At 43.4% G+C, this 18,403-nt stretch overlaps 1 protein-coding gene and 1 non-coding gene across 3 annotated transcripts; both read right to left on the bottom strand.

The window, feature by feature from the left end:
• Positions 1-4,347: 4,347 nt before the first annotated feature.
• On the bottom strand, positions 4,348-9,264 carry SRSF7 (serine and arginine rich splicing factor 7). 2 transcript variants are annotated; one of them, XM_060248642.1, is made up of 9 exons: positions 9,127-9,264; positions 7,629-7,809; positions 7,338-7,514; positions 6,407-6,481; positions 6,227-6,328; positions 5,813-5,866; positions 5,585-5,620; positions 4,940-4,981; positions 4,348-4,648 (listed from the first exon to the last, which is right to left on the bottom strand). In XM_060248642.1, the coding sequence occupies exons 1-9, from the start codon at positions 9,242-9,244 to the stop codon at positions 4,594-4,596; spliced, it is 840 nt and encodes a 279-aa protein (XP_060104625.1). In that variant the 5' UTR covers positions 9,245-9,264; the 3' UTR covers positions 4,348-4,593. The 2 variants fall into 2 exon arrangements, with proteins under 2 accessions (XP_060104625.1, XP_060104634.1); XM_060248651.1 differs by lacking the exon at positions 4,940-4,981.
• A 3,252-nt stretch (positions 9,265-12,516) lies between these two features.
• On the bottom strand, positions 12,517-12,583 carry TRNAS-GGA (transfer RNA serine (anticodon GGA)). Its single transcript has one exon. It is a non-coding gene; the product is annotated as a tRNA-Ser (tRNA).
• Positions 12,584-18,403: the final 5,820 nt, after the last annotated feature.

The following is an 18,403-nucleotide window of genomic DNA, read 5'->3' as shown; positions in this document are numbered from 1 at the left end:
GTGGCAATGTTATAAGATCCCCAATTATTCTAAACAATTGTGCTGGGCGCGAATCTGCGGATGCAATCTTGGTTGCAAAGTAGTTTTTCTTTGCAACCTTGACTGCCATCTCATAAGACTTCATAAACGTTCTGTAGGATGTTCTCATTGCTTCGTCCCGACTATGTCTCCACTGCCTCTCTAGTCGTCTGAGCCCTTGTTTGAGCTGGCGCAGTTCTGAGGTGTACCATGGCGCCAGTCTCGTACGAGGGCGCAGAGGGCGCCGGGGTGCTATTTCGTCGATGGCCCTGGTTAGTCGGTCTTGCCAGATTTCCACAAGGCCATCGAGGGAATTGCTAGTGGGCCAAGGATCCCCCAGGGCCGTTTGGAACCGTTCCGGGTCCATCAGGCCCCGGAGGCGAGCCAAAATAGGCTCTCCGCCCATACAGGGTTGGTGTGGCGTCCCCACACGAGCCTTAAGGGCTAGGTGATCCGACCATGGTACCGCTTCTACCGCGATATCGCTCACCGAAATCCCGGACGCAAAGATCAGGTCTAGTGTGTGACCAGCTTGATGCGTGGAAGTCGTAACAAGTTGAGAGAGCCCCAGTGTCGCCATGGAAGACACTAGGTCCATCGCCTGAGTGGAGGCCGTGTCATCGGCGTGGACGTTGAAGTCACCCAGGACCATAAGCCTCGGGAACCTCAACGCCCAGCCCGCCACTGCCTCCAATAGTGATGGTAAGGCGCTGGTTGGTGCGTTAGGCGGACGGTACACCAACCAGACTGCCAACCCCTCTCCGGCATCCCACGCCAAACCGGCACATTCAATACCATCAATCCTTGGGTCCGGGAGGGCCCGAAAGGAGTAATCCTCCCGTATGAGTAGCGCCACTCCTCCCCCCCGCCCGCTAATCCGTGATTGGTGGAAGACCGAGTATCCCGGGGGGGACACTTGGGAGAGTGCTACTGTCTCCCCATCCCTCACCCAGGTCTCGGTCACGCAAGCCAGGTCCACATCCTGCTGGAGCAAAAACTCCCTCAGGATCGCGGTCTTGTTTATGGACCTGGCGTTGCATAACACCAATGACAGAGGCGAGCAATTCCTCTTGGTCCCACTACCTGCCACCGTTGGGATGGGAAGTAGACTGGAAGGCGACCGAGCCCCTTTTTGTCTCTGTCTCCTTCCTTTATATAACTGTCTACTCCCACCGTCATACCTTCCCCTCCCCAGGAGCACTGGAATCCCTTGGCCGGACATTGCGGCTGCACTAAGTAGAATTCTCAGATCCTCCTCACCGATTGTCCCCGGTCTGTCGTTTTAGCTGTCCTCTTACTAACCCCTCTGACTCCAACCGCAAGACCCACTTCCTATATCTTAAATTAATTAATTTAATTGTCCTCCCCCAATCTATTCATCAATTGTTATGAAATCTTCTATAAATTTATTCTTCCCAGCATCAGTAAAATATCCTCCCTCTCATCCCCTCACTGTTAATGCGCTGAGCGTCAATAACTACTTTCCAATATAAATAAATATATATTATAAATCTAAATTACAATTGATTGAACTAAATTCCTTAATAAATTAATTAACAGTGAATTATATCAATTTCTACTAGTGATCAAGCCGTTGGTCAGTCATTGGGTATAGATTGCACATTGTCCGTTCTTCACCTAATTTATTAGGCTTAGTTGTTTTTAAAGTGCAAATGCAGATGTTATTAGGCTTAGTTGTTTTTAAAGTGCAGATGCAGATGTTATTAGGCTTAGTTGTTTTTAAAGTGCAAATGCAGATGTTACAGTCTAGGGGGGAGATGGGGGAGACAGGCTCTTCTATGGTCTTCCACATTGATCCGTTGCTCTTAACTCCTTCAGGAAGTTGTGTGCAACTGAGCTCCCCTGAGCCCCGTGTAGGGCTTCTCTGTTGGGGCTGCCCAGGTCGCCAGCCAGTTGTATTATGTGGCGGTTTTGATGTTCAGTCGAAGGGAGGGGGGGAGGGCAGGGCGGTTGATAAAGAAGAGGGGGGGCCAGTGGGGGGTCGGAGGTAGAGGCTAGAGAACGCCCTCCTAATCTCCGTCTCGTTTCCGTCTCGGGGTGACCCGCTGTTTGGTCACTGCTCCCCGCGCGTTCCCCACGCGCCGCTCCGCTGTTCTCCAGCCCCCGCGACTCGCTCACAGCGCTCTCGGCTGCCTTCGCCTTCCGCCCCCAGCGTCTCCCGAGCAAGCTCTCCTCACTCGGTTCTTCTAACATTAGGCTGCGTGTGTGTGTGTCTAGTCCAGGTTTACCCAGGAAATTTCCACTGGTTTTTCCTTTCACATTTTCCCTTGATTGGGGATCTTGAATTTCGACTTCCCAGATAGTAGGCTGATACTAATCATTGTACATGGCTGTCTCTGTCCTTACATTGCCACATAGCAGTTGTAGTTATTTTTCTGTAGAAGACTATAGTTTTGCAGACAAGCACATAGTCCTCAGTCTGTCATGGTGCCTTCACATAATCTTGACCAGCACATGAAGCAACTTATGTACAAAAGCTCACAATGCCCAGACGCTTCATGTTTTCCTTTAGGTCTGAGGCTCAAAGCACTGACTATGAGATCTCTAATGAATGTCAATAAATCAAAAGTAGGTTTACAATTTATAGATGTGAACACTTGAACATATTCAAGATTGGTACAGCAGACATTGTCTGCAGTTTTTAATGCAATAATTCATAGCAAGAGATGACATTTATCGGACTGTAAAACAAAATATTGCAAGAGTGCTGTTTTAAGTAAAAAAAAATTGTTTGTCTGTGCCCCCTTTATACAGTTTATATGTCTGCTACCTGGCATTGCATCTTATGACACACATGGCCCGGTCCAACAAGGTCCTTATTTATGTCAAAGCCGGCCGTCATAACTGAGTTCGACACTCCGGCTCTGTGTGAACTCATGACACTTTCACATGTGCAAATAATGCATTTTGGGTAGTGCACAATGCTGCCTTGAGACTAGCCAGGCTAAAAATTTATCTAAAACTGATTGTTTTGAGACTAAGTAGGAAAGCAGTATATAAATATTCAAATAAAAATAATCCCACCTGTAAGACTGAAACTTTAGGTTATCCAGCTAGTGAGATTATAGGACTATAAAAGGATACCAGTGTTCTCTGTTAAGATGTAGGCTTTAATATTGGACCCATGAGTGTTGTAACATAGCAGCTAGGTCCCCAAGCAATTTTTTGCATATAAGGGGACCAGAACACCACCTATTCTGATGAAAACAGTTATAACTTAAGGGGAATATTTTTATCTCCTTCAATATGTTGTATTATGGAAAGCTGTTCTACACAACAGTACCTGGATAAAACTACATAATTACTGTCTTCCTCATGCAGTTTATGAAAAGATAGTGACTAGACGCGACTGCCAATTAAGGCATTTATCTTTGCTGCAGAAATAGTGTGTTTATTTACTGGAAGTAGAAGCACAATCAATGAGTCTCAAATATATTTAGATGCCAATACAGGTTAAAAACAGGAACTGAGGTTTGACATTAGTAATGTACTCAGTTATCTTTGGCCCACTTCACTGGAATAAAATCTATCTCAGGATTGTTGTAAGGATCAAACGGAAAGATGTGTAAGCTACTTTGGGTCCCCATTAGAGAAAAACGGTATAAATGAAGTTAATGTTAACTCAGACTTAATAGTATATTAACTGCCTGTTGGTTTATAGTTTAAATTCCTAGGTGAAGGAAAATACCTGATAATAGCTTACACCATCTTCTATCATCTGAAGTATGCACCTTTTGTATTGTGTACAAATGAATGGCAAGACAAAATCTAGTGGCCCTTGAATTGGTACAGGAGAAATTAGATATACCATTACCTCTTTAACCCCATGCTCAATGCAGACATCTTCTCCTTTACATGTGAGGCAGTGAGTGAGAAAGTACACATATCCCACTCATCTCATTCTGGGGCTGAAGCTTTCACACTGTGTTCATTAAAGACAGATGCATTTAGCATCATTACAGGTCTTAAGGATTCTGACATTCAAATTATGCCTGAAGTGACATAACATGAGAACATCCCAGCAAGCCATTTAATTATAGATGGTCAACCAAACTCAAGACATTTTATGCTATTGCAGAACAAAAGACAAGCAGATTCCTTAACACAGCTGTGCAGATTGTATCACCCCAGAAAGTCCAGAGTACCATCTTAAAAATAAATCATACAAGCTTGATGCAGGCCAGTGGTAGCCACAATTACTTTAAGCTGACATCCTTGTACAGTAGTTGCATACAATACCGAGATAAGCTGTTTGTAAATTGCTTTTACATTTGCTTGAAATATTAAACAAATAGCATTACAGCAAAGTTAGAAATACACATTTTTATTTCAGGTGCCAATAAAAAGACCACTTTCAGATCACAGGATGTTATTACATAACAAGAAATTGTGCACTAGTCTACAGCAAGCAGTTTTTACTACAAGATCAAGATCCTTGCTGCGTTAGTCCTAGAAAGGTTTTTGATCAACTAATCCTTACATTTCGTCAATAACACCAAAGAAATCCCTTAAAATAACGTAAACAAAACTCTTCCTAACAATTTCTTCGTAATTCTAATCCATTCTTTCTGGACTCACACTCCTTCGAGGACTTCCTGATGGTGAACGACTAGAAATAAAAGAAGAAAGTAATTGCAGGTCATTCCAACATTAGCAAAACACACTGACAAAACTAGTAAACTAGCATTATTAGAAGACCCATGCTATGTTTTAAATAGAGCACCATTAGTAATTTAAATTTATTTAACGTTTGAATGCTGCTTTAAGAACTGTTAGGTGAAGTACAAGCTAAAAGCTTTTAATTTAAAATGTTAATACTGTTAATACTGAAGCAAACTGAACAGTTTGCATGCACCCCCTTTCCCACAATATTTACCAAACTTCTCTCAATAATACTTACCCCGAGTTAATGGAGAATGGATATAAATGGCTCATATCAAAACTGAAAAAGCAAGACTGAAGATTAAATCATGTAAAAGATGTTGTAATACATTTACTTATCTGAGTAACAAACTAAATTCAGACTTATTCTGCTACTATTAATGTACCAGCTGGCTGCTTCTCAACATATTAAATACATGTTTCTGCTGTGAGGCAGAATTCTTCCCAAGATTTAAAGAAGGCTTCAGTCATAACTATGGATCTTCTCAGTTTAACTTTGAGCCATTTACATTTATTATCCATTAACATAGCCAGGCACTGATTTCATTTTGTATACACCTCAACCTGCCCCCCTCCACACCCAGTAAGTTCTATAAATAGGTTAAATTTGGGGTTTACTTAACCCCCTATAACTACTCATAATGCTATATATAGATCACACTTCCTCAGCCGTCAAGAGGGCAGATAAGCAGTTAACAAATTCTTCCCAACTTGTCAGGTTTCTGTATGTTTAACCCACCCAACAGACATTCAACATCCTTTTTTTGGGGGGGGAGAGAGGGGGGAGAGCATTAAACACTCCGGTATGTATATTAAACATACAAATTTCAGTTATCTGGATACACTGTACTAAACTGTGGCCTGAATCAGAGGTTCAACTTACCTTCTCTTTAGAGATGGTGATCTCGATTTGGAGCGGCTGTAAAACAGTATCAATTAAATTATGCTACAAAAATACTACCTATTATTATAAGTCAAGCCATTTTACGCGAAAGCTTTTAAAAAGGAGTTTAAATATGAATCGTAGTATTTTAAAGCCCTAACTACACGCCATTATTGTATGTAATCAAGTTAATGAATTACTGTAATAAAGAAAACACTCAAGGCTTACCTGCTTCTGGGTCTTGAAATAGACCGGGATCTTGATCTTGATCTGGACCGAGACCTACATCAAGAAAAAGAACGCACTTAATTCTGTAATGCTCTAAAGAGGCAACATGTTTATGCAATTCAAATATACTTCAACATTGTTGTTGCCTGAATTAGACATGTAACATGTCAATACTTGATATGAGATCGTAGACATGCAATCACAATAATACAAAGTTTGTAATTCCATCCAGTCTAGAGAAATCTTCAGAATAAACTCTGACTTGCAAGTACTGACACTCAATAGTTCCTTGGACCGACAAGTCAAACAACTCACAATTTTTGAAATTATATACACAGCAGTGCAAGACGATAGTTTTTCACCGGTCCATTATCCTTTATGAACAATGTGCTTTAGATGTATTAAGATAGTTACCTTGATCTCTTTAAAGAACCTGATCGGGATCTGCGTGGCGAGATAGACCTGGATCTACGAGGAGATAGTGATCTAGATCTGCGAGCTGAGATAGACCTGGATCTAAAGAACAGTTGGTGAATGTTATACCATTCTCTGCTTCTTAGAGTAAAGCAATCCTACTTTGACTTAAATGCTCACCTCCTGCCACGACTTCGGCTGCGTGAGCGTGAATATCGCCTTCCTCTGGACCTTGAATGAGATCGAGACCGTGACCTAGTTTTAGGTTTGAGAAGACAAGTATTAGACTACAAACTTAACCATTAACAAGTGAGCCTTTGCCGAAGCCAAAATATCAGATAACTAAAATTAGTATCTGTCAGTTGGAAAAATTCAGGGCCTATATTTCTTGAGTATTTTTACTACCTAAAAAAGATGTTAAATTGAATTACATTTTAGAATTACATCATAATATAAAACACTGTAATGTGTATTTAAAATAAACCTTGCAAGTTTGCAGGTCGACCCTCTTTGGCCCAAGGTCTAGCAGATCTAGACGATCTAGAAGTATCTATAGCCGATCGCTGCATCTAGGTGTTCTCTTCAATCTAACGACGATCAAACTGACAGCCAAATGAGCCAGGTGAGGCTTGATTGACGCAAGAAGATTTTTCTAGGTGGGAATGTGGTCAATCTGGTGTTCCTCTTTTTAAACCGGAGGGGGGCCCCAATTGAAAGCCAAATTTACTGTTACGGCGGTCACCGTCTCAAATTTTCTGCCCTTTAAAGAATAAGGTGAAGCTAGGTGTAGATGGCTCAAGGGGATCTGGCCTCTTATGCTGATCACCTCAAGGTCTAGGAGGATCTTAATTGTCGGATTTGCAAGGCGCCTCAGCATGAAATCTTAAGGCTCGTGACATTCTGAATCAAGGCGACTGACTCAAACGAAGAAACCTGAAAGGTTTTGACCAGGTTGATTATTAATATAGTAACATTTAAAAACAAAATATAAACAATTGTAATGCACCCATATAATTACAACATTTATTTAAAAAATAGTGTATCATTTTTTTCTTTGCTAACAAAATCTATGATTTACTGTTGAAAAAATTACTTCTATTCACAAATATACCTGCTTCTTCTCCGACGACTGTAGCGATGACAGTCATAAGCATAATGACCTTTCTCACCACATTCATAGCATCTATCATTAGGATCAAATGGTCGCCGTGCTGGGGGCCGGTCATAGCGAGACCGACGAGGCATACCAGTTGATAGCTCCACTCTCACCCTGGATCCACAAATAACCCTACAGTAGAAGGCAATGGAAAGAAATATAAGCATGCAATCATCCAACTGTATGTAAATAAGTACAGAACTAAATTGGTACTCTCCACAAAAACTAAGGAGAACTTGTACATACTTCCCATCTAGTCCACGAACTGCATCTTCAGCATCTCTTGGGTCCTCAAATTCAACAAATGCAAATCCTGGAGGATTCCGTGCAATCCACACTGTACGTAATGGTCCATAGTAGCTGAAAGCTCTCTCAAGCTCTCCTTTACCAGCACCAGTACCTAGATTGCCAACGTACACTTTGGTTTCTGCAAAGAGAAAAAAAAATGAGTAAACTTAACCATAATTCCAACGCTAATACCCAAGCTTCTTTTTTCTTTAAGACTGCCCATAAGGGCAACCAAAAGTTCACTGGTTATCTTTGACTTCATAGTTGCAAAATAAACATAAACTCAGAATTGTGGTAAAATCTATTAATACAAGGAAATATGATCCCCAAAATCAACATATTTTGAAGTGTATGTTATCCACGGGGAATAGTTCAGAGATTTCCTAATGTATTAACATTAGATCATATCTACATCCTGCATCACATTTCAGATCTTGGGATATTTACCAGTATCATTCAAAAATTTAATCTAGTACCCAGCACAATTATAATACTCTCCAAATAAGAGTGCACACCCAACTAAAAAGTTTCGCTTTTTCACAGACTCAAGAGAAACAAGCTTTATTATTTCTGAAAATAAAAAAGCAAAAAAACTAAACTAACAAAAACCCCCAAGACTCTTACACTAAGGTACAGGCAAAGCCGCTGCAAACGCAAATGATTTTATTCCCCCCCTCCTCCAAACTATCCAGGCATATCTGTGATACGGAGTATGTCAGTAGGAACTGCGACAACCGCCCACGGAACTGTGCTTCAGAAGTCTCCAGCGGCAAGAAAACGCACGCGTTGCTACGCTTGACACTACAAAAAAGCGCTATAGAAGAATCAGACCCACGCAGCCAGAAAACGCGCTAAAGCCCAGTGGGCCGCCGCCCCAACACTCCACCCACTTCGCCCAGAGCCGCGATCGGATTCGGGGCTGCGAGCCAGCCATAAAGCCTCCCATGTCCTGTACCGCGCGTGCGCTTTACGTTTCCTTACCTCCTCACCCCACACTAGGAAATCTCACCGCGTGCGCATCCGCTTGAGGCCCCCAAGACCACGACCCAGCGCGCGGAGCAACCCTGGGCGCCGCCATCTTTGGCGCCATCTCCATTTTGCCCGCGTAGCGTAACGCACACAACTACAAGGAGACGGAAAAAAACAACCTCGTCCGCTCCTAACAGACTTTTTGGCTTTGGCCGGACAAGCCCATTTGACCAGCTGAGCGACGTTACTCAATATCGCCAGACAGCCGCCTCACCTTAAGAGACCACTTCTCCACAAGGCCACAGGCAACTATACATGTGCAAAATGGCGGCGACACCGGCAGCCGCCTCTCTTATCATACAGTAGGGCCAGGTCGCTGGCAAGCACATCCAAGCACTTACGATAAATTAGCCCAATTACACCGAATTGCGTAATAACTGCGGCAACACTCCTCTCCCTGTTCCTAAGCGCTCCCCACGCCACTCACCTCCGCCATAACGGCCATACCGCGACATCTTCTCACAGCACCAAAAAAAACACCGTCTCTCCACGCGCATGCGGGATACGTGGTTTATATAGAACGCGCCGTTGTGACGCATGCGCATGATATCCCATTAGTCGCCGCGGGTTAGGTAGGCGGGAAGCGTTGCGCTTTTATTTCCATAGAAACGGAAATCTGAAAATTGGGCGGGGAGGAACAGCGGGGCTCCATTAAACGCGCTTTCTGCAGGAGAGCGTTTAGAGGCGGCTTGTTTTATAAATGTGCATCTTTTCTAAACGGTAAGAATATATCGGGCAACAATTAATAAAGCATGCAACCACATCCGAAAGTTATGATGATTACGGAATTTGTGTCCTATATTTCTACCGAAGTATCACTGAAAGCTTACTATAAACACAATAAACAACCGCAATATAATGAAAGAAAGTCGAAACAACAAAAATATTTCCAACGGCGATCGCACAATAATAGGTCATAAAAACGGCAGTAAAATATAAATAACCAAACAATAATAAAAACAACAAAGTTTGAGTCCAACATGGCTAGCTACCTGAGTCAAAAAAGCACAGTAAAAGAAAAACCTCAAGTTAATTAACTTTGCAGATCTCCAGAGGGCCAAAGTGAGGTAGCAAACAGATCCCCTGGAACAGAACGTTCCAGAGACTTTTCCGCAGAAGAAAAAGCCCTGTTCTCCATGCCCACCAGTCTCTCCTCTGTTAATATGGCACCTAATCAGGCCACCAGTAGCCCAGCTCAGAAACCCCTCGTGTAACTTTTAAAAACTTAGTAGCCGCTATAACAAAAGCAGAAATTGGATGGCACGCATGAATATTCAGAATGACCCCCGAGTTATCTATGGCTGGTAATGTATGACACAGCTTCAATCTTAAAAGCGCTTCCCTGGGAGTAAGCCCTATTGAATAACATGGGGCTTACTTCTGAGTAGACATGCTTAGCCTGCTGCTATGAACTCCTCACTGATAGAAACTTTTATTAAATGCGGGAAGGGTTCTCTGAGCATAGAAGGCCCATCATGAGGTAGCAGTATTTCTCCTGAACATTGCTCTAGGATCACTCGTACATCATTTTTCTACTACGAATGACAAATACTGAGAACAATGGCCAAGTGTTTAAGTGTGCTTTTTCACTAATTTTCCTAGTCTTGATTTACAGGAATTATGTTTTATGCTTTTATATTGGTAGAGAAGAAAGTTTTTGCTTGTCTATAGTCTGGACAATAGATTCTGAAGGGCAAAAGAAAAGATTACCTAGGAGATCCCAACCGCTTAACTACCCAAATAGAGACCATGGCAGCAGGAGGGTTATTACAACTGCAATTTCAAAACTTAAGGACACTTTTCTGGAATTACAAAGGATTTACTTCTGAGTGGAACTGTTTAGGATTGCTTCCTTCTCCCCTGCTATGTTTTGCCCACCTAAAATAGTCTGGAGAAACCGCTATTTGACCTGGAAGTTTACATAGGTATCTTACTCAGAAGTTTCAGGTCTGAAAAACTATGCCGTGGGAAGAGGTTTAAATCTGCCCTCATGAGTTCCATTGAACCAAGCAGCAGATAGGGCTGAGAAAACATGCATAGAGTCTGGTTTACAGAACAGGTGCCAGGAAATCTTCAACACTTTTTCCATCCCATCCTACAAGATGGAGCCAAGCATACTAAACCAGCTTACAAAACAATTGGCTTGTCTAAGGGAAATCACACAATGAGTTTTGAACACTTTAAATGCGCTTCAGAAATGTTATTAAGACCTCCAGAAGCAAAATGAAAAACCTTTATATCCATGCAAGTCCTTGTCTATTTTTTAAAGTATTCACATTAGTACAACTGCATACTTTTAAAGATGTAATTATCATCCAGGCAGCTTTATAGAAAATAAAATTCAAAATGTAGGGTAGAATTTAGTGATTGCAAAAACTTCTGAGCTTGTCTCTTAAAACGAAGTCAACCTATAAGCCTGCTAGGTATAGTATTATTAGGGTGTAAAATTGACTAACGTTGAAATCCAGAGCAGAATTAAACCAGCCTACACCCTCTCGTGGATTGCTGCCTTGTCGTGGGGAGATGTCAATGATGTTGTGTCAATGATGCTGTGGGCTATGTCACACAGGGCCACCAAAGATGGACAGGCCACAGCTGAGAACCCAGACAAAATGTGATCCACTGGAGAAGGAAATGGCAAACTACTCCAGTATCCTTGCCAAGAAAACCCCATGAACAGTAACAAAAGGCTAAAAGATATGGCGCTGGAAAATGAGCCCCTCAGGTCAGAAAGTGCCCAATATGCTACTGGGGAAGAGTGTTCAAGTAACCACAGAAAGAGTGAAGTGGCTGGGCCAAAGCCGAAAGGACACTCAACTGTGTATGTGTCTGATGGTGAAAGAACAGTCCGATGCTGCAAAGAACAATACTGCATTGGAACGTGGAATGTAAGATCTATGAATCAAGGTAAGCTAGATGTGGTCAAACAAGAGATGGCACGAATGAACATCGACATCTTGGGAATCAGTGAACTAAAATGGACAGGAATGGGTGAAATTAACTCAGAGGATCACTACATCTATTATTGTGGTCAAGAGTCCTGGAGAAGAAATGGTGTGGCCTTTATAGTTAACAAGAGAGTGGGGAAGGCAGTAATGGGATACGACCTCAAAAATGACAGAATGATATTGGTTCGTATCCAAGGCAAACCATTCAATAAAACAGTAATCCAAATCTATGCCCCAACCACTGATGCAAAAGAGGCTGAAGTGGACCAGTTTCTATGAAGATCTACAACACCTTCTAGAATTAACACCAAAAAAAGATGTCCTCCTCATCATAGGGGACTGGAATGCCAAAGTAGGAAGTCAAAAGGTAACTGGAGCAACTGACAAGTTTGGCCTTGGAGAACAAAATGAAGCCGGGCAAAGGCTAATAGCGTTTTGCCAAGAGAACAAGCTGGTCATAGTGAACACCCTCTTCCAACAACCTAACAGGTGAATCTACATGTGGACATCACCTGATAGGCATCACAGAAATCAGATTGATTATATACTCTGCAGTCAAAGATGGAGAAGCTCCTTACAGTCAGCAAAAACAAGACCTGGAGTTGACTGCGGCTCAGATCATGAGCTACTCATAGCAAAATTCAGGCTTAAACTAAAGAAAACTGGGGACGCCATTAGACCATTCAGGTTTGACCTTGATCACATCCCTTATGAATATACAGTGAAGGTGAAGAAGTGAACATATGAAGCTGCCTTATACTGAATCAGACCTTTGGTCCATCTAAGTCAGTATTGTCTACTCAGACTGGCAGCGGCTCTCCAGGGTTTCAAGCTGAAGTTTTTCACACTTATTTGCCTGGACCCTTTTTTGGAGATGCCAGGGATTGAACCTGGGACCTTCTGCTTTCCAAGCAGATGCTCTACCACTGAGCCACCGTCTAGAGTTGTTAGACAGAGTGCCTGAAGAACTATGGATGGAGGTTCGTGACATTGTACAGAAGGCAGCAATCAGCACCATCCCAAAGAAAAAGAAATGCAAGAATGCAAAGTAGCTGTCTGATGAGGCTTTACAAATAGCTGAGGAAAGAAGGAAAGCGAAAGGCAAAGGTGCAAAGGAAAGATTCACCCAACTGAATGCAGATTTCCAGAGAACAGCAAGGAGAGATAAGGAGGCCTTCCTGAAGGAACAATGCAAAGCAATAGAGGAAAATAATAGAATGGGAAGGACAAGAGATCTCTTCGAGAAAATTGGAGAAATCAAGAGAACATTTCGTGCAAAGATGGCCATGATAAAGGACAAAAATGGTAGGGACCTAACAGAAGCAGACGAAATCAGGAAGAGGTGGCAAGAATATACAGAAGAATTATACAAGAAGGATCTCAATGTCCCGGACAACCATGACAGTGAAATCACTGCCCTTGAGCCAGACATCCTGGAGTGTGAAGTCAAATGGGCTTTAGAAAGCATTACTAACAACAAAGTGAGTGGAGATGATGATATCCCAGTTGAGCTATTCAAAGTCCTAAAAGTTGATGCTGTTAAAGTGATGCACGCATTATGTCAACAAATTTGGAAAACTCAACAGTGGCCACAGGATTGGAAAAGATCAGTTTATATTCCAATCCCAAAGAAGGGTAATGCCATGGAATGTTCAAACTATCGCACCATTGCACTCATTTCGCATGCCAGCAAGGTCATGTTAAAGATCCTACAAGCTAGGCTTCAGCAGTATGTAGATCATGAACTACCAGAAGTTCAAGCTGGGTTTCGGAGAGGTAGAGGAACTAGAGATCAAATTGCCAACATTCAATGGATTATGGAGAAAGCACGGGAGTATCAGAAAAATGTCTATTTCTGCTTCATTGACTGCTAAAACCTTTGATTGTGTGGATCACAACAAACTGTGGCAAGTCCTTAAAGAGATGGGAGTACTAGACCACGTCACATGTCTCCTGAGAAACCTGTATAAGGGTCAAGAAGCAACTGTCAGAACGAGATATGGAACAACAGATTGGTTTAAAATAAGAAAAGGAGTTCAACAAGGATGTATATTGTCACTCTGCTTATTTAATTTATATGCAAATTACATCATGCCTAATGCTGGGCTGGATGAAGCACAAACCGGAATTAAGATTGCCGGGAAAAACATCAACAACCTCAGATATGCAGATGACACTACTCTAATGGCAGAAAGTGACCTAAAGAACCTCTTGTTGAGGGTGAAAGAGGAGAGCACAAAAGTAGGCTTGAAACTCAACATCAAAAAACCTAAGATCATGGCATCTGGCCCCATCACACCATGGCAAATAGAAGGGAAAGACATGGAAGTAGTGACAGACTTTACATTTCTGGGATCCAAGATCACTGCAGATGGTGACTGTAGCCATGAAATTAAAAGACGTTTGCTCCTTGGGAGGACAGCTATGACGAACCTGGGCAGTATAATAAAAAGTAGAGACATCAACCTGTCAACGAAAGTCCGTATAGTCAAAGCAATGGTATTCCCAGTAGTAAGGTATGGCTGTGAGAGCTGGACCATAAGGAAGGCCGAGCGCAGAAGAATAGATGCTTTTGAGCTGTGGTGCTGGAGAAGACTCTTGAGAGTCCCTTGGACTGCAAGAAGATCAAATCAGTCAGTCCTAAGGATAATCAACCCAGACTGTTCCCTGGAAGGTCAGATGCTGAAGCTGAAGCTCAAATACTTTGGCCACCAAATGAGAAGGGAGCACTCCCTGGAGAAGATCCTGATGCTGGGAAAGACAGAAGGCAAAAGAAGAAGGGGACGGCAAAAGTTGAGATGGCTGGACAGTGTTACTGATGTAACAAACATGAATTTGAGCAGACTTTGGAGGATGGTGGAAGACAGGAGGGCCTGGCGTGACTTTGTCCATGGGGTTGCAAAGAGTCGGACTCGACTGTGCGACTGAACAACAACAAACGCCCAGTCAAACCAATGGGCACATATTAAAACAACTTTGCATAGGATACCTTTGCTACAAACATTACAGGTAGCTTAACAGGAGAAAATGGCTGCTTCGAAGGGTGGACTCTATGGTTCCCTCCCCTTCCCAGTCCTCTGTCCTTACCCTGTAGTGCCCCGAACATCTAGGAATTTCACAGGCTGGAGTTCATAACCCTATAATTGTATTAATTTCAAGTCTGCACTCTGGACAGAGAGTGAATTGAAATAAGACTGGCTGGTATTACCTCTTGTGGGGGGGAAAGGAAATAATTAGAGATAAAAACTGGTATCTCTAATTACAGCAGAGGCCTAAATAATACCACAGACATGATTTTGTCTCCCAGGACAGCCTGAAGTAGGGTTTCCAGCTCCCGATTGGTGGATGTACTAAAACGAATGACAATCCATAGGAAACACTAGCAGAGCCTGGATGGTCCATAGGATATAATGAGAGAGAAGATTGTCCATTGACTTGCATGGGTTTCATTGAAATACATTGAAGCACAGAAATGGCTGCAACAAAAACCTGGAATGGACAATCCTCTCTCCCATTATATCCTAAGAAGCATCCATGCTCTGCTATTGTTTCCTATGGACAATAGTCTGCAAACCTCCAGGACTGGATTGACAGGAAAATTTACCTTGCCAACCTCCAGGACTGGATTGACAGGGGAAAATGTACTTTGCCAACCTACAGGACTGGATTGAGAGGCGAAAATGTGCCTTGCCAACCTACAGGACTGGATTGACAGGGGAAAATGTCCTTGCCAACCTCCAGGACTGGATTGACAGGTGAAATGGTATTCTGCTAACCTCCAGGACTGAATTGATAGGGGGAAATGTACTTTGCCAACCTGCAGGACTGGATTTACAGGGGAAAATGTACTTTGCCAACCTCCAGGCCTGCGTTGACAGGGGAAAATGTACCTTGCCAACCTCCAGGACTGGACTGACAGGGAAAAATGTACCTTGCCAACCTCCAGGCCTGCATTGACAGGCGAAAATGTACTTTGCCAACCTCCAGGACTGGATTGACAGGGGAAAAGGTAGTCTGCCAACCTCCAGGACTGGATAAACAGGCGAAAATGTACCTTGCCAACCTCTAGGATTGGATTGACAGGAAAAAATGTACCTTGCCAACCTCCAGGACTGGACTGACAGGTGAAAATGTACTCTGCCAACATCCAGGACTGGATTGACAGGGGAAAAGGTACCTTGCCAACATCCAGGACTGGATTGACAGGGGAAAAGGTACTCTGCCAACATCCAGGACTGGATTGACAGGGGAAAAGGTACCTTGCCAACCTCCAGGACTGGATTGATAGATGAAAATGTACCTTGCCAACCTCCAGAAATGGATTGAAAGGGTAAAATGTACTTTGCCAACCTCCAGGAGTGGATTGACAGGGGAAAATGTACCTTGCCAACCTCGAGGACTGGATTGAAAGGGTAAAATGTACTTTGCCAACCTCCAGGACTGGATTGACAGGTGAAAATGTACCTTGCCAACCTCGAGGACTGGATTGAAAGGGTAAAATGTACTTTGCCAACCTCCAGGACTGGATTGACAGGCGAAAATGTACCTTGCCAACCTCGAGGACTGGATTGAAAGGGTAAAATGTACTTTGCCAACCTCCAGGACTGGATTGACAGGGGAAAATGTACCTTGCGAACCTCTAGGACTGGATTGACAGGGGAAAAGGTACTTTGCCAACCTCCAGAACTGAATTGACCGGGGAATAGGTACTCTGCCAACCTCCAGGACTGAATCAATAGGGTAAAAGGTAGTCTTCCAACCTCCATGACTGGATTGACAGGGTAAAATGTACCTTGCCAACCTCCAGAACTTGATTGACAGGAGAAAATGTACTTTGCCAACCTCCAGGACTGAATTGACTGGAGAAAAGGTACTTTACCAACCTCCAGAACTGGATTGACAGAAGAAAAGGTACCTTGCCAACATCCAGGACTGGATTGACAGGGGAAAATGTACTTTGCCAGCCTCCAGGACTGAATTGACAGGCGAAAAGGTACTCTGCCAACCTCCAGGACTGGATTGACAGGGAAAAAGTTACTTTGCCAACCTCCAGGACTGGATTGACAGGGAAAAACCTAATCTGCCAACCTCCAGGATGGGATTAACAAGTGAAAAGGTACTCTGCCAACCTCCACAACTGGATTGACAGGGGAAAAGGTAGTCTGTCAGCCTCCAGGACTGGATTGACCGGCAAAGAAGTACTTTGCCAACCTTCCTGGAGTGGATTGACAGGGAAAAATGTACCTTTCCAGCCTCCAGGTCTGGATTGACAGGCGAAAATGCAGAGTACCTTTTCACCTGTCAATTCAGTCCTAGAGGTTGGCAAAGTACATTTTCCCCTGCTAATCCAGTCCTGGAGCTTGGCAAGGTACATTTTTCTCTGTCAATCCAGTCCTGGAGCTTGGCATGGTACATTTTCCCGTGTCAATCCAGTCCTGGAGGTTAGCAGAGTACCTTTTACCCTGTGAATGCAGTCCTGGATTTTGGCAAAGTACATTTTCGCCTGTCAATCCAGTCCAGGAGGTTGGCAGAGTGCCTTTTAACCTGTCAATGCAGTCCTGGATTTTGTCAGAGTAGCTTTTCGCCTGTCAATCCAGTCCTAGAGGCTGGCAGACTACCTTTTACCCTGTCAATCCAGTCCTGGAGGTTGGCAGAGAACCTTTTTGCCTTTCAATCCAGTCCTGGAGGTTGGCAAAATATATTTTCGCCTGTCAATCCAGTCCTAGAGGCTGGCAGACTACCTTTTCTCCTGTCAATCCAGTCCTGGAGGTTGGCAGGGTGCCTTTTCCCCTGCCATTCCAGTCCTGGATTTTGGCAAAGTACATTTCCCCCTGTCAATCCAGTCCTGGAGGCTGGCAGACTACCTTTTCCCCTGTCAATTCAGTCCTGGAGGCTGGCAGAGTACCTTTTACCCCGTCAATGCAGTCCTGGATTTTGGCAAAGTACATTTCCCCCTGTCAATCCGGTCCTGGAGTTTAGCAGAGTACCTTTTCCCCTGTCAATCCAGTCTGGAGATTGGCAAAGTACATTTTCCCGTGTCAATTCAGTCCTGAAGGTTGGCAAGGTACATTTTCCCGTTAATCCAGTTCTGGAGGTTGGCAAAGTACATTTCCCCGTCAATCCAGTCCTGGAGGTTGGCAAGGTACATTTTCCCCTGTTATTCCAGTTCTGGAGGCTGGCAGATTACCTTTTACCCTGTCAATCCAGTCCTGGAGAATGACAGAGTACCTTTTCGCCTGTCAATCCAGTCCTGGATGTTGGAAATATATATTTTCGCCTGTCAATCCAATCCTGGAGGCTGGCAGACTACCTTTTCTCATGTCAATCCAGTCCTGGAGGTTGGTAAAGTACATTTTTGCCTGTCAATCCAGTCCTGGAGTTTGACAAAGTACATTTTCCCCTGTCAATCCTGTCCTGGAGGTTAGCAGAGTACCTTTCCCCCGTCAATCCAGTCTGGAGATTGGCAAAGTACATTTTGGCCTGTCAATCCAGTCCTGGAGGCTGGCAAAGTACATTTCCCTGTCAATCCAGTCCTGGAGGTTGGCAGACAATTGTCCATAGGAAACAATAGCAGAGCCTGGATGGTCCATAGGATATAATGGGAGACAAGATTATCCGTTCCATGTTTTTGTTGCAGCCGTTTCTGTGCTTCAATGTATTTCAATGAAGCGTGTGCAAGTCAATTGACAATCTTCTCTCCCATTATATTCTATGGACCAGGGTTTCCCAAACTTTTTTTTTCTGCGGCCCGGTTAT

The sequence above is a fragment of the Heteronotia binoei genome, chromosome 1 (assembly GCF_032191835.1).
Source record: "Heteronotia binoei isolate CCM8104 ecotype False Entrance Well chromosome 1, APGP_CSIRO_Hbin_v1, whole genome shotgun sequence".
Classification (NCBI taxonomy): domain Eukaryota; kingdom Metazoa; phylum Chordata; class Lepidosauria; order Squamata; family Gekkonidae; genus Heteronotia; species Heteronotia binoei.
The sequence above is the reverse complement of the archived record's forward strand: the minus strand, read 5'-3'. Positions and strand labels throughout refer to the sequence as shown.

Excerpts from the sequence above, each read along its gene's own strand:
- SRSF7 (XM_060248642.1), bottom strand. The coding sequence starts at position 9,244 with ATGCGCATGCGTCACAACGGCGCGTTCTATATAAACCACGTATCCCGC. Across the intron at positions 7,515-7,628 it reads GTTCGTGGACTAGATGGGAA|GGTTATTTGTGGATCCAGGG; the intron begins GTATGTACAAGT and ends CTTCTACTGTAG. Across the intron at positions 6,482-7,337 it reads AGTCGTCGGAGAAGAAGCAG|GTCACGGTCTCGATCTCATT; the intron begins GTATATTTGTGA and ends ACCTAAAACTAG.